The following is a 16807-nucleotide window of genomic DNA, read 5'->3' on the forward strand; positions in this document are numbered from 1 at the left end:
ACCATCATCATATCATACTCTGCTTCTCACTCTACTCCCATACCCCAAGATATTGGAATTCATAGTTATGACTTTATGTATCCTATTCCATTTTATTCTATTAAAAAATTAAATTATTGATTCATTTGGAATTTATTGACATACATGGTATAAAAAGTGAAATCAACTCCCACTAACCCCCTTTTTTTTGCCATACTGCTGTCCAATTTTCCCAATATTTATATTGACCAGTTCCCTTTCCAAATATATGGTTATATCGGGTTTATCAAACACTAGTCTGAAAGTTTTTTGTTCTAATTTTGAATTATCTATTCCATTCTATTGACCTATTAAGACCAGTTTTAACTGGATCTGTCTATAAATCTAATTTTTCATTTTGAAATGCTATGCACATCGTAGGTACTTAATATAAATACTTGTTGACTTTATGTAAAGGATGATTTTTTTTGCCCCATTCTCCTAAACCTAACCTCTCTTACATGCTGTTCCAAGCCTTCTCTTAATGTACATATACCACTATCTCTCCACTCTTCAACATAAGACCTTGCCTTATACTTCATTCAAAAAATTGAGGCCATCCATTGTGCTCTCTTCCTCTTCTCTCCAACTTTACACTTCAAATCACTTTAAAACCTCTCCTCCTTTGCTTCAGAATGCTCCAAACCTCTCCTCCTTTGCTTCAGAATGGAGTGGCACTTATCCTTGCCAGGGCCAACTCTTGGTCCTAGTCCCTCCCATAATCTCTGGCAGCTTGCCCCATCGATCATCCCTTATCTTTGCCTACTTTTCAACTTCTCCTTACCCACTGCCTCCTTCTGTAGTTCCTTCAGACATACCCATATCACCTCTACCCATCAAAAACCTTCACTGGACTCTAGCATTTCTTCAAGCTATGATCCAGTATCTCACTTTCTTTTTTTTTTTTTTAAAGCAATCGGGGTTAAGTAACTTGCTCAAGGTTACACGGCCAGTTATTTCTGGGTGTGGTGCTGAGTATCTGAGCCTGGATTTGATCCAGGTCATCCTGACACTGGAGCCGGTGCTTACTCGCTGAGCCACCTGGCTGCCCCTAAGCAACTGGGGTTAAGTAACTTGCTCAAGGTTACACGGCCAGGTGTTTCTGGGTGGGTGCTAAGTGTCTGAGCCCGGGATTCGATCTCCAGGTCTTCTCAACACTGGAGCCGGTGCTCTTACTCGCTGTGCTACCTGGCCACCCCAAGTATCTCACTTTCTTTTCACAGGTGAACTCCTAGAAGCTTTCTGTACTCACTGCTTACTCTTTCTTATCTCTCACTTCCTTTGCCATCCCTTGTAATTAGTTTTCCATCTCACCAGGAAACTACTTTTCCCAAGATCACCAAATGATCTCTTTATTGCTAAATATTGAGCATTTTTTAAGTCTTTATCCTTCTTGACTTATTTCTTTTCATTGTTGGACAACGCTGTCTTCCTTTTGGATACCCTCTTCTCTTTGTTTTCGTGACATTATTTCACTGATTCTACTTCTCCATGTCTAACCTATCCTTCTTGGTCTCATTTCAGGATTTTCATCCATGTCTGCTTCCTTGTAGTAGTACCCCAGGGATCTGTCCTGGGCTCTCTTTTTTTCTTTCTTTTTTCTGCTGTCTCTCTCTCTCCCTCTCCCCCCCTCCCCCACCTTCTTTCCCTCTGGTCTGCTTTCTCCTCTCCTCCTTACCCACTGCCTCCTCTAGTTCCTTCAGACATACCCACATCACCTCTACCCATCAAAAACCTTCACTGGACCCTAGCATTTCTTCAAGCTATCATCCAATATCTCACTTTCTTTTCACAGGTGAACTTCTAGAAGCTTTCTGTACTCATTGCTTGCACTTTCTATACTCACTGCTTATACTTTCTTACCTCCCACTTCCTTTGCCATCCCTTGTAATTAGTCTTCTAGTGATCTCATCAGTTCCTACCTATTCAATTATTATTTCTATGCAAATGGATCACAAATCTGTACATAAACTCTCATATCTTTCTCTTTTATTTTTACTTAAACAATGCTTTATTAACTTCTGATTTACATCATTCGTTTCCGCCAGATTTTGAGTTACAAATTTTCTCCCCGCTTTTCCCCCACCCACCGCTCCCAAATAGCAGTCCCACAGGATATCCCCTCCTCCAATCTGCTCTCCCATATTTTCTCCCATACCCCTTTCGACTTTTCCAGTGGATCTCTATGCCTCAGTGCCTATATATCTTATTTCCCAATTACATGTAAGATGGTATTAATAATAGTATATATATATGTATATATATATACACACACATATATATGTACATATATATATATATATATGAATATTTGATTTTAAAACTTTCAATTCCAGATTCATTCCCTTCCTTCCCTGTCACTCACCCCCACTGTGAAGACAAGCAGTTCAGTATAGGTTGTACATGTGTGGCTAATGCAAAACAACAACATAGTAGATATATTGTAAAAGACTGACTACACTTCCCTCCCTCCCATCCCACCTCCCACCCACTCCACTCTCCACCCTGATCCTGTCCCTTTTCAAAAGTGGGTGCTTCCAATTTCCCTCCCCCCAGCCTGCCCTCCCTTCCATCATCCCCCCTCTCATCCCCTTCCCCCCCTACTCTCCTGTAGGGTGAGATACCCTATTTAGTGTGTATGTCATTCCCTCCCTAAGACAAATTCAGTGACAATAAGGTTTACCCATTCCCTTTTGCCTTCCTGTTCTTCCCCTCCGTTGTAACCATTTTCCCTTGCCTCTTCTGTATGAGATAGTTTACCCCAATCTGTCTCTCTGTCTCCTCTCATTATATTCCTCTTACCTCTTAATTTCACCTTTTAAGTATCATCCCTTTCTGTTAAATTGGTCCTGTGCCCTCTATCTATGTATACCTTTAAACATATATACACACATGCACATATGTATTCATATGCCCATATACCCTCATATATAGACATCATATATATATATATATATATATATATATATATATATATTTCTAATCCCTTCAACTACTGAGAAAAGTTTCATAAGTTACAATTACTGTTTTCCCATGTAGGAATGTTAATAGTTCAACTTTGATCAGTGCCTTATGATTTCTTTTCCCTGTTTACCTTCTCTTGCTTCTTATATCTGAATGTCAAATTTTCTATTCAACTCTGGTTTTTTCAGCAAGAATGCTTGAAAGTCCTCTATTCCACTGAATGACCATATTTTCCCCTGAAACATGATACTCAGTTTTGCTGGGTAGGTGACTCTTGGTTTTAATCCCAGCTCCTTTGCCCTCCGGAATATCACATTCCTAGCCCTTTGATCCCTCAGTGTAGAAGCTGTCAGATCCTGGGTTATCCTGATTGTGTTTCCACAGTATTCAAATTGTTTCTTCCTGGCTGCTTGTAATATTCTCTCCTTAATCTGGGTATTCCAGAACCTGGCTATAATATTCCTAGGAGTTTTCTTTTTGGGATCTTTTTCAGGAGGTGATCGGTGGATTCTTTCAACCTCTATTTTGCCCTCCAGTTCTAAAACATCAGGGCAGTTTTCTTTGAGAACTTCCTGGAGGATGATTTCTAGGTTCTTTCTTTGGTCATGGCTTTCAGGTAGTCCAATAATTTTTAAATTATCTCTCCTGGATCTATTTTCCAGGTCAGTGGTTTTTCCCATGAGATATTTCACATTGCCTTCTATTCTTTCATTTGTTTGGATTTGTTTAACAGCATCTTGATTTCTCATAAAGTCATTAGCTTCCGTTTGCTCCAATCTAATTCTGAAACAATGATTGTCCTCATTGAGCTTTTGAGATTCTTTTTCCATCTGGCAAATTCGGCTTTTTAAGGCATTCTTCTCCTCATTGCCTTTTTGAGCCTCCTTTGCCATTTGAGTCAGTCTGTTTTTTAAGGTATTATTTTCCTCAGTCAGGCTGTTGACGCTCATTTCATAATTTTCTTGCATAGTTCTCATTTCTCTTCCCAATTTTTCCTCCACTTCTCTTATCTGCTTCTTAAGGTCCTCTATGGCCTGTAACCAGCTTGTATTTTCTTTTGAAGCTTTTGGTGCAGGAGTTCTGACTTCACTGTTTTCCTCCTGTTCCATGCCTTGCTCCTTCTTGTCCCCAAAATAGGAGTGTACTGTTGGAATCTTCTGTCTGCTTTTGCCTTTTTAGCAAAAATGCTTTTGCCTGCTCATTTTGCCACTTAATTACTTGACTTTTGGGCTTTTTGCCACAGTAGGACTCTGCCACCAGACAGGGGAGTTTTCGTCCCAAACGCTGGGGTTTTCTCAGCTGCCTGAGGTATTAGATGGGTGCCCTCTCTGAGGTCTCACATGCTCTGGCAAGCTGGACACACACCCCAGGACCTCCACCCTAGACTGCAATCCAGATCCAAGCAGGTTAAAGGAAGAGCCATTACCCCTCAGACTGGTGCTTGGTTCCCCTACACTTTGCAGGCCAGGAGCTGAAGCTGCCTCGTGGCACTGGCTGGCTTTGCTGGAGGCTCAGTGGCTTCTCGCCCCGGGGGTAAAAGCCATGCACTCCCACTTACTGGTCCCAAAGTCCAGACTGCACTGGCCTCTCACCTTGTCCTTCGCATCTATGTGTTGATAAATCTGGAAACTGCCACCGCTGCTGCTGTTCTAGAGTCCCTCTGGCCGAGGCTGGCCAGGCACTCCCTGGGGCTAAAGCCTCAGCGTGGGGCTGGGCTCGGCACCCAGAGCGCTGTGCTGGATTCCTGCCGGCCTGCCGGGCTGTCCTCAGTGGGAGGTTAGCTTCTCTGTGTCATTTTGTGGGTTCGGCAGCTCCAAAGTTGTGTAGAGTCCCCTTTTTACATGGATTAGGGAGGGTGGAAGCCGGAGCCGCGGGGAGGTCCTGTTTCTACTCCCTCATATCTTTCTCTTGAACTCTAGGATTACATATCCAGCTCTCTGCTTGACATCTTCACCTGGATGTCCCATCAAGTATTTAGTCTATTACATTCTTTTTTGTTGTTGTTGCTTTTTTTGTGGAGGGGGGAATGCAGAGCAATTGGGCTTAAGTGACTTGCCCAAGATCACAAGGCTAGTAAGTGTTAAGTGTCTGAGGTCCAATTTGAACTCAGGTCCTCCTGAGTCCAGGGCTGGTGCTGTATTCACTGTGCCACTTAGCCACCCTATTACATTCTTATATGACAGTTTGTTTAACCATTTCCAAATCAGTTGGTACCCACTTTGTTTCCATTTCTTTGTTATGGCAAAAAAAAAAAAATGCTGCTGTGAATATTTGTATATATTGGACCTTTCTTTCCCTCTTTTCTGTAGTCGAACTTTGAAACAATGATACCTTCTGGTTATGAAGGAGTATGAGACTCTTCTCCCCATTGCTGAAAGGTACCAGTCAGCTGTGCTTTGGGAGTTCCTATCTGCCTTTTATAGTTTTGTCTTTTGCTCCTACTTTCACTTCTTAGTACTGTGGGCTGGGAAACCAGATTAAGCAAGTTACTTCTTCCTTCTGGGCCTCTTTTCCTCCTCTGTGAGGTATTGGCCTAGATGACCTTGAAGGCAGTTTCTAGCTCTAAATCTAAGATCCAGTGATATCACATTCAATATTTCCAAAACAAAATTAATCTTTCACCATAAACCTTCAACTCTCACCTCCTAACTTCTCTGTTTTTGTCAAGGATATAACCCTTCTTCCATTTGCAAAGTTTACAATCCTAGGGGCCATTCTTGACTTTTCACTTTTACTCCCTCACCATATCTAATCAGTTGTCAAGTCTTGTTATTTCCACTTCCTCAAAATCTCTCATACTCATTCCCTCCTCCATACTCAAACCACAACCACCCTAGTCCAGGCTCTCACCACCTCTTACCTGGATTATTACATTGGATCAATTGGACTCTCTCTCCAGGCTCTTCTCTAAAATCAGTCTTCCACAAGTTGGCAAATTTGCTATCACTTATGCTTGAGCCTGCCCATGCCACTCCCCTGCTCCAGAAACCTCAGTGGTTCCCTGTTGAATTTAGGATAAAATATAAACTCTTCTATTTGGCACTTAAAACTGTTCACAGTCTGGCTTTAACCTATCTTTCCAGGCTCATTATACATTAAGCATCTTCATGAACTCTGCACTATTGCCAAACTGAGGTACAAGTATCCACAGTCAAGCAAAACAAATTCCCACATCAGGCATGTCTGAAAGCATGTGACATTCTACATCCTGAGTCCCTCACCTCTCTGTTAGGAGGTATATAGCATATTTCATCATCTAGAATCAAGATTGGTCACTCACTGATCAGAGTTCTTAAAGTCTTTCAAAGTTGTTTTCCTTTACAGTGTTGTCATTGTACAAATTGTTTTCTTGGTTCTGCTTACTTCACTCTGGATCATTTCATACAAGTCTGCCCAGATTTCTCCAAAATTGTCCCTTTGTAATGTAATGCCAAAAGAAAGGCAACTTCCCAGGTTCAAAATACCAGCATAGGTGCTCTCTATTTTATTCAGTGACCAACCAAGAACAGAGAAGATTAAAACATGACATCATTCAAAATACAGCATTTACTAAGTGTGATTAAATAATCTCCAAGTACTACCCCACCCCAGGACCTTCCAATCATTCAATCAATTACAAAGTCCCTGTTCTAAATACTTCTCCACCCCAGGCTATTCCTTAGGTAAGTCCACCACAAAGCCCCTCTTCTCAAATGGAGATTAGTTTCCAAACATAAGGTCAAAAGTTCCCCACCCCTGGATCACAATTGAATCTACCCCAGAGTTACATCAAGTTTAAACACAGCACTTAATACCCAAATGGAGCTCTTTTCTTCATCTTGACACGAGGCAAGTTCTCAGCAATCTTAGTTCCTGGGGAGACAAGGCTTAGCAAGGCCATAAGATACATTGCCAGTCCCTTCATGAATTCATCCTCTGTCTGTAGAACAGTCCTAGAATCCCTGAACACATTAGCAAAGCCCTCTCCCAGGATTTCTGTAAACATACAACAAGAAAATCCTTCTTCAGGGCTTCCGAACCAACAGAAAGGCTCCCAGACCCCTGCAACAACAGCACCGTCCCTCACCAGTGGACAGTATTCACTCTCTGTCTGCAGGACAGTCTCAGGGCTTCTTAGCGAACAGCCAGGTTCCAGGACTTCTTCAACAAAAGGACTGTCTTTCACCAGTGGACAAATCTGGCAAAACAACATCAAAACAGACAGACAAAGTACCAGCAAAACAGCCATGTCTCCTCAGTCCTTGGCAGCTCAGGGGGCAGGTCTCAAAAGTCCAGGGCAATTCAAAGCGGCCACCAGCAATTCTCTTAGTCTCTCTCTCTCCACGAGGTGCTGCTTCCAAAAAAAAAAGATCTTCCGCCTCTCTCTAGTGTCTCTCCAAATCTACATCACCAGCTCCTCTCAGTTCAGGACTTTCTTTTCACATCAACAAGCCCATCCCACAGGTGGGATTAACAAACTCTGGGTTTTAACACAATCAGTTTGAAAACCAAGCCAATACAGGGGAATCTTTAATTGCCATTACTATCACACCCTTTCATAATTTTTTGCGATGCAATAACATTTCATTTTATTGATTGCCATTGACAAATGATGTCGGCACTGGGGATACAAAGACATCAAATGAACAATAAAGGCCTATTTTTATTAATTTGTGAACCTGTTGTTCCCTCCATTAGATGATAAGCTTCTTAGGAACAGGGACTCTTGTTCGAGTTTTGCCTTTTATCCCCAGTGCCGACACATAATAAGCATTTAATAAATGTTTGTTGATTGATTAGAAAGATGAGACATCATTAATAGAAGGTTCATATCTAAGTATATGGTAGTTGTTTTGCTAATGAATTCTCCCATTACCAATCGATCGTGTATCCAGGTGTTTGAAGTATGGGATACCTGTTAGATAATCTAACATGCTAAGACTTGTGAGAATTGATGCAGAGTGAAAGGAGCAGAGCCAGGAGAACATTGAACATGGTAACAGCAATATTATACAATGATCAGCTGTGAGTGACTTAACTATTCTTAGCAATATACTGATCCAAGACAATCCCAAAGGACTCATGATGAAAAATGCTGTCCACCTCCAGAGAAAGAATTGATGGAGTCTGAATGCTGATTGTAGCATACTTTTTTTTTCCTTTTGGAGGGCAATTGGGGTTAAGTAACTTGCCCAAGGTTAAATGGCTAGTATTTTTGTGTGGGTGTTAAGTGTCTCAGGCTGGAACCGAACTCAGGTCCTCCCGACTCCAGGGCCAGCGCTTTACTCACTGCCATCTAGCCGCCCCTTGTAGCATACTTTTTAAACTTTATTTTTCTTGGGTTGTTTTTTTTTTAGTCTGTGTTTTCTTTTATGACATGGCTAATATGGAAATATGTTTTGCACATGCATAACCTATATCAAATTGCTTGTCTTCTCAAGGTGTGGACGGGAGGGAGAGAGAGAATTTGGAACTCAAAATTTTTAAAAGTGAATGTCAAAAAAAATCTTAGTGTAATTGAGAAAAATAAAAAAAATTAATCTAACATACTGGCAGGCTACAGAATAGTAGAAGAAAAATAGTTTTATTTGATAACATTGCGGTATGTACATTACTCCTTTCTTGGCTATTTTGCTAGAGTCACCTTTAACACTTGCATTCAGCAAATCCAGTTGAGCACATACGACTAAGCACTTACTGTATACAGACCAAGCTCTATGCTAACAACTGGGTAAGATAACAAAGTTTAGATAAGACCTGGGCTTAGTGGGACTTTGTGGGGCTTAGTCATGTTGGAGAGAAGAAGGCAACACATGCAAAGCAATCATTTTGATACCATGTCTGATGGAGCACTGCCTCAATGAGTCATCCATTTTTCTTTAAGAAAAAGCTTTTTATCAAGTGCTGATTTCTTCCTGCTACCTTTGGTTTCCCAAGATATGTAGGTTCCTTTTTGCAGGGCACTGAAGTCATTAACACCAGTCCCTCCAGTCTGTCTTTGTTCTGTGCCTAAAGGTTAATTTTGCTAGTTTAATTTTAGGTATTTTTACCATTGGCCTTACTTTTAACTGAAAATTAATTAAAAGACAATTACAAAACTCTTCTTTTCCTATAGGTATTATGTTGTCTACATTGTTTCTTTTATTAATGTTCTCAGGGATCTATTCTGTGCTCGTGGCCCTGATGGCTGGCAAGGCAGAAGTAAGATACAATGCTGCTATTGTGCAGCCCCCAATGATAGCAGAATTCATCAGGGAACTTGGATTTGGAGCTGTGGTCATGGAAAATGCTGACGAAGGGGATGGGGTTCTGGAACTTATTGTAAGTAAGACCTTCTTAAAAGCCTTCCATGGAGTTCTTGGGGATGATGCAGAGTAGAACCACAAAGATGATCAAAGGGTTAGAAAATTGAACTTCAGAGGAAAGGCTAAAAGAATTGGGATAACTCAGTCTGTAAAAGGCATGAAGATTTAATGACAGACTTGTAAGTGATATATGTGAAGGGTTATCCTACAAAAGATGGTAGCTGAGTCTATTGTCATCTCCAAGAAAAATAAAAATAAGAAGGAATTAGTTTAAACTGTAACATGAAGGATTGAATTGGAATGGAGAAGAATGTCATGGCACAATTCTTAGATAAGGTAACTAGGATAGGTTGTGGAATCTCTTAAAAAAGAGGAGAGACACTCAAATATTGATGATCTGTACTATACATGGGTCCTTTTTTGGATGAATATTCATTCTCTTTTCGTTTCTTCATTTAAGAGGAAAATGCAGTTCCTTATTTTTATAACATAACACAAAGCTAGTTTATGGAAGGCATATTAAAGGAAGTAGAGTGGTTCAGATGATTTCACTTTAAAAACCCCCGAAAATCTAGATGAATTAACAGCCTGCTCTAATGTTACTACTCAGTAGATGTTTCAATAATTATCTCTCAACAGTGAGAGCCTAGGTAACAGAGAATTACTACACATGCGCGATCACAAATATGCACACATACATATATATGAAAATAGATTGCCACCTGCTGGTTGTATAAAATTTTGTCTTGTGTACAGCTGTGACTTAATTAGCCATAATGCAATGTACAGCAAAAAGTTATTTCTGAAAGAGATGACTGTTTGTATTTAACAGGTGAGAGGAATGACATGTGCCTCCTGTGTGCATAAAATAGAATCTACCCTTATGAAAACCAGAGGGATCTTCTACTGCTCTGTGGCTCTGGCCACCAACAAAGCACATATCAAATATGATCCAGAGATTATAGGCCCTAGGGATGTTATCAATACAATACAAGTAAGTACCAAGATTTTCCCTTTCTCCATTATTTCATTATTGCCCATAGCTTTCTTACGAACTGTCGGATTTTCTCAGCTCAAGATTTCTTACTTATTCTCTCTAGTATTGAATTGTAACCTGGAGTCATTCTAGCTGAATTAACCAGTTCCCTGAAAATCCCCTAGAATGATTCTTCTCTGGCTCAGCAACAGAAACACGAGTCTGGGGTACTTTATGTGGCCCTTCCTATTTTTCCCAACAAGATTCAGTTGGAAGGATTTTTTGAGTAAGTCTATTTCCCCGCTCTCTCCACCCTCTCAGTCTCCTGCTGGTCCTCCTTGTTAAAAAAAAAAAAGAACAGGACAGGAAGACATAAACCACTTATCAGGAATAAAATACAGATATCTCTGTAATCATGGTTAGCCTTGTGGAAAAAAATTGGTAGTAAGAGAAAATTTGACATGAGGCAACTTTCATGGCCGTCACTTACCTGGCGCTTCGGTTTTGTTTGTTTGTTTGTTTTTTTTTGTTAAAGATTATAGCTATTATTTATTCATTGGACAAAGGAACTGAAAGACCAAATGCCTATCTGTATAGTTGATTCCTCCTCTATCCTCCAGCAATTTACTTTGTTCATCTGTAAATGAGGATATTCATCGTACACAGAAAAGCTCATTTAAACAAAATCCTTCAAATGAGCCTCTTCCAATAACAAAAATATTGCCAACTATTGTTAGTGATTTGAAACATTTTGTGACTTTTCTATTTCAAACAGCATTCAATATAACAAACTTGATTCTCAGCCTTTTTGAGTATGAGAACTCCTTTTTAACATAAAAAAATTTGGCAGATCCCCACAGAGGCATGTTACCATCTGTTGATTAACAAAAATAGATATAATAAAAAGCTGCTGTGAGTTCTGTAACAATTTGAAGTGATTTTGTATTTCACTAATTATGCCAGCATCCATATGTAAAAAATGGAAAAACATACGTGAGTAAAACATGTAGTCTGTAGGAGGCATGTTTGCTTTTCTGACAATCCTGCCCTCCTCTATTGAGTCATTGAATGAGAAAGAGTCCTTGTAAACCTCTGTTCCTTCCTCCAGCCCTTCCCCCCTTCCCCATCTACTTCCTGTCCTTGGGCTACAGGTTGGTGGTTGTGCCCTAAATCAGCCATAGAGACACTTCATTGATAACTTGTCACACTAGGACTTCAGGCTTTTTATCTCATTCAATTTAACTTGAACATTTGCAGAGCATGGTTATAGGGGAGTGGGGTTAGAGGGGAGCCAGTTTCCCATTCCTCCTTGCTGCCCTCTGCACACAAGAAGAAAGAAAAGTACTGCTAATACTGGTGCCATGCTACTCTACAGAGGAGGCTTCTCTCCTTTTCCACTTATTAAGATTCTCTGGACTTCATTGTGAAAGACTTTCTGTTATTTATTGTACAATTCTTAGTATGGAAAATATGTGCTTTCTTTAATTTTTTTTCACATTGTTTACAATTCCCATAAATAGTATCTAATAAAGGTGCTAGATCAGGAGAGATAATGGATGTCAAAGGTCTTTGGCAGTAAAACAACAACAGCAATAATTGGCATCTACATAGCGCTTATAGGTTTGCATGGTATCAGCAGTTCATAAGTACCTAGTGAGGTGATTGCCACAGGCATCATTATTCCCATTTTACAGGTAAACAGGTGGTCACACAGCTAGTGTCAGAGTCTGTGGGAATCCAGACCCCCCCCCCCCGCCTCTAAAGAATTGTAAGCAGACTTTAGCCCCAGCTGTTGAATATACTTTTTTTTCTGCATGTCATCATGGCTTGCTGTCATCTGATGAGAATAAGTTTTCTGATTCCATTTTTCGTCTTTCTGTTTCATTGTGACAGAATTATTTTTGTAACTTATCTTTTCTTGAGATACTAGGAATAGCCCCTGGTGCCCAAGAAACCTTCATCCTTTAGATTAGTGCACTACCAAACCCAGGTCTAGAATGACTCGGTGCTCTTTGTTTGTATTAAGGATACCTGTCTATATCTACGTATATAACATGTGCACATCAGGGAGGTGGTGAACTGAGAGCTGTCTCTTCCCTTCTATGGACCGCCGTCTTCAGCAGGTCTTCAAAGCGTTAATGTACAAGAACATGCCAGAGTGACGAATTGTGCTTTTCTGTTTATTGCTAATTGTTTGTCTTGGCAGGAAGAGGGGAGACTTGACTATATACCTTTTGGTATATTGAGTACCATTAATAAATGAATGACTGTGCACAAACCAAAACAAGATCAGGAGTAGAATGTGTTTGGGAAAGGATGTGTCTCGTTATATGTCCCCGTACACTTGAGAAAGTAGATGCATGTCCATGTGTCTGTATTTATCTGTAGCTGTAGAGAACCAAATCCACACTTACTTGTAGCCTGGAAAACCAGAACAAAAGAAAGCCCGCGAGGAAGCAAAGCAAGCATGGCAGCTCTCCACATGTGTAGTACTGATCACACGGGCTTTCTTGAAATGAAAATGTATTGTTACGTATGTGGAATCCTCTCTTACGTTCTGCTTTGCACACGACATCCTTCCTTTCCTTTCTTACTTTGTATTTAAGTTTATGATATATTTTTGTTTCTTTTCTCTATTCTGTACTTATATTCTGGTGTTTGAGTTTAAATTAAAATTAAGGGGCAGCTAGGTGACTCAGTGAATAGAGCGCCAGCCCTGGAGTCAGGAAAAAAAATAAATGAGTGACTGTCCTTCAGTTGGATAAACCACCTTGGGGGAGAACTGACAAATAAGAAGTACAATACCCTAATTTTGCTAAATGATTATTAAACTTCAGTTATGTCCTAATAGGGGAAATGCTTGTTCCTTTGAGAAAGATGAATATATTTTACATGATAGCCTGGCTAAAAATCTTCCTAGTAGCATATTTTAAAATAATTTTCTCTTGTCTTTCCTTAGAACTTAGGTTTCGAAGCATCTTTAGTCAAGAAGGATCGATCAGCAAGCCACCTTGATCATAAACGAGAAATCCAGCAGTGAGTAATTTTAAGTGTCTTGCTCATTACAACTTTGGATTTCTCATTAAATGTTGGCAGCCATGCTGGAGTGTCCAATGCCAGTATTTTCCTGGCTGCAGTGGTCATAGGATATTGTTTCTGTGTATCATATGTGATTTATTTATTTATTTTTAAAGCAATTGGGGTTAAGTAACTTGCTCAAGGTTACACAGCCAGTTATTTCTGGGTGTGGTGCTAAGTATCTGAGTCCGGATTCGATCCCCAGGTCATCCTGACACTGAGGCTGGTACTCTTACTTGCTGAGCCACCTGGCTGCCCCTATATGTGATTTATAATTGTTGATTACCTACAAAAAAGATTTTCCTATATTTTTTTTTTATTTCAAGGTGGAAACGAGCCTTCCTTGTGAGTCTGTTTTTCTGTATTCCTGTAATGGGGCTGATGATTTATATGATGGTTATGGACCACCACCTTGCTAGTATTCACCAGAATGGCAACATGACTGAGGAACAAATGGCAAGCTATCACTCCTCAATGTTTCTGGAGCACCAGATCCTGCCGGGGCTGTCTGTCATGAATTTGCTGTCCTTTTTATTGTGTATACCTGTTCAGGCAAGTGAAATGTGGTGGGTGTTTTTGTGTACTGTGGAAACAGTCAAAACTTCTGATATAGAATGCTTATTTTCAAACGTAAGCAGAAATTAACCCCAAATCCAATCTTTATACAGGACAAAAATAATTATATTGAGCAGTTAAGTCTAAATTGGATAATTCTTCTTTTAAAAGCTAAGCAGAATGGCCTTTGTTATCAAGGTAGGAGACAAGGCATGAGAAATTACTGTCTTTAGTATTTAAATCTGTCAGTACATATTATATGTTATATGTATTATTTCTCCACAGTGCTTCCATCTAATTGCTTAAGCAATAGATTTTGGAGGTCATTGTTTCCTGAGGCACTACCATTAGACCATTAGACAAAGTAATCTTGAAATTTGAACTAAAAAGGGCAGCTGTATCTGAGGGGAGTTGCTTTTTTTTTTTTTAAGTCTAGGTCCCTTACTTTCTTGGAATTAAGGGCACATTTCCCAGTTATGTCTGCTTAAGCCTACCATAAGGGGAAAAAAGAAAACAGTTACTAAATCGTATATCCTGTGAAATATCTCTGGTTGAAATCCTAGAAAAAAGGGGAGTTAGTTTTCTATACAGAATGCACTTGACGAGGGAATGCAAGTCTTTTCCTGATCCCTGTTTGTCCAAACATAACAGAAAAATCGCAGGACCATCCATTTTGTCAGGTTTACATTCTAACATGTATGTAGGATAGCATTCTAGGCCTATGGGTCAAGTCAGAGGAGTTCGATTCTTCCCCAAATGCTTCAAGCACATGTACATTCACCAAATATTTCTTAATATTTGACACCTACTGTGTGTCAAGTACAGTGGCTACCGCAAAACACAAAACAGTTGTTGTTTTCCATTGGAGAAGCAGAAAGCTTATCCTTGTATGCGAGCACGTGAAGATCCTTGTGGGATATGTCATCATTGTTCTTGCTCATAGTCTCTTCTTTAGCTTCTAAGGCCAAGGTTGACAAACTGACCTCAGAGCCAAATCCAGCTATCATCACCCTTCCTTCCCCAGGGAGTTTAAAATGCTCTTAACATTTTTAACTAGAACAAAACTTGGTTTTAAAAATTTTTTTTAAAACAAACCATTGTTAGCTGTCAGTCGTACCAAAACAGATGGAGTTTACCAACCCCTGGTCTAAGGAATGAACCCAGAGTTACCTGACTTATAGTCCCTTCATATGGTTGTTTGCGCCTCACTGGGAAAAATATCTGTGTTTTTTTTGCTGTTGCAGTTTTTTGGAGGCTGGCACTTCTACATCCAGGCATACAAAGCCCTAAAACATAAGACCGCTAACATGGATGTGCTCATTGTGTTGGCGACCACCATTGCATTTGCCTACTCTTTGGTGATCCTCCTGGTTGCAATGGTTGAGAGGGCAAAAGTGAACCCCATTACTTTCTTTGATACCCCACCTATGCTGTTTGTGTTCATTGCACTGGGGCGCTGGCTGGAGCACATAGCAAAGGTAAAGGGAAACAAGTGAGGAGGGCCCGTTAGGGGATTCGGCGAGTGGGCTGGGAAACATTGATATGATTGTTGAAAGGCAGACACTAATGAGGATTTTTTTTTTTGCTTTTTGGAGGGGGGAGGGCAGGGTAGTTGGGGTTAAGTGACTTACCCAAGTTCACACAGCTAGTAAGTGTTAAGTGTCTGAGGCCAGATTTGAACCAGTCCTCCTGACTCCAGAGACAGTCCTTTATTCACTTTGCCACCTAGCCACCCCAATCAATGAGAATTTTTAACAAAGTTTATTTTAAACACCCATGGGAGGATTTAGTAAAGGCAAGAAATTCATTCTGTATAGCTACAGTAAATCCTTCTTTTAAACAGGAAAAAAAGGAGCGGGACAAAAATATGTTCTAAGTGTCCTGAAAAATTTTTCTAATTTGCTTTTATTTTCTTTTTGGAGGGCAGTTGCGGTTAAGTGATTTGCCCAAAGTCACATGGTTAGTAATTGTGTCAAAGTGTCTGAATCCAGATTTGAACTCAGGTCCTCCTGACTCCAGGGCCGGTGCTTTATTCACTGTACCATCTAGCCACCCCAGATTTTTCTAATTTGATCCAATTATATTTCCCAAACTAACTTTCTGCTACAGCTATCTTGCGATCCCAGATCTGAGGGTTATTTTACTTTTATTCCTTTAGCATTGTTACTACAGAATATTTTCCCTTTTTTTTAGGGGAAAACATCAGAGGCTCTTGCAAAGCTAATTTCACTACAAGCTACAGAGGCAACTATTGTAACTCTAGATGCAGACAACATCCTCGTGAGGTATTTGCTAATTCTTCCTCTGGAATTCTCCCTTTTGGCTTTGTTTCCATAGTATTACAAAATTCCTTCAACAGATTAGAAGTTTCAGCAAAAGAAAATCCATGAAATTGTCTTTTGTAGCTTCATCTCTGACCATGTTATTACAAACTGTGTATCTGTGTGTAACACAACCTGTACCAAGTCCTATACACCGTACCAGTGTATAGGAGAGACACAGCGGGAAGGAGGATGTTGCCATGAGAACTTTTCCTGTTGATTCCTTTCCAGTGAAGAACAAGTGGATGTGGAACTTGTGCAACGAGGAGATATTGTCCGAGTGGTTCCAGGGGGCAAATTCCCAGTGGACGGTCGGGTTATTGAAGGTCATTCGATGGTAGATGAGTCCCTCATCACAGGTAGGGCCTTTCAGGGGCTTGGGAAAGGATAGAAAATCCCACAAACTATTTGATGTTTTCAATCAATCAATTGGATAGATTAAATAAGTATTAAGTACCTACTACGTGCTAGGCATTGTGCTGAAGCAGAAAGAAGTCAAATGACTTGGGAGGATCATGTAGCTAGTAAGTGGGGACTGAGCTCTTCCTGACTCCAGACCCAGTGTTCTCTCCATTGTGTTGTAAGTGCCTACTATGTACCAGGCAGGCACT

General features: G+C 40.2%; 1 protein-coding gene across 4 annotated transcripts in view; it reads left to right on the forward strand.

Annotated features, from left to right (window-relative positions):
• The window catches only part of ATP7A (ATPase copper transporting alpha), a 121367-nt gene that overhangs the window by 81978 nt on the left and 22582 nt on the right, over window positions 1-16807 (forward strand). For all 4 annotated transcript variants that reach the window (XM_069062502.1, XM_069062500.1, XM_069062499.1 and 1 more), the window contains 7 exons: window positions 9119-9282; window positions 10099-10260; window positions 13202-13278; window positions 13647-13872; window positions 15120-15353; window positions 16069-16160; window positions 16428-16555. In XM_069062502.1, the coding sequence (XP_068918603.1) occupies window positions 9119-9282; window positions 10099-10260; window positions 13202-13278; window positions 13647-13872; window positions 15120-15353; window positions 16069-16160; window positions 16428-16555 (1083 nt within the window). The remainder of the gene's footprint in view (window positions 1-9118; window positions 9283-10098; window positions 10261-13201; window positions 13279-13646; window positions 13873-15119; window positions 15354-16068; window positions 16161-16427; window positions 16556-16807) is intronic.

This window comes from Petaurus breviceps, unplaced genomic scaffold, assembly GCF_028583685.1.
Source record: "Petaurus breviceps papuanus isolate PSGF00001 unplaced genomic scaffold, PetGlider_PUasm1.0 90459, whole genome shotgun sequence".
Taxonomy (NCBI): Eukaryota; Metazoa; Chordata; class Mammalia; order Diprotodontia; family Petauridae; genus Petaurus; species Petaurus breviceps.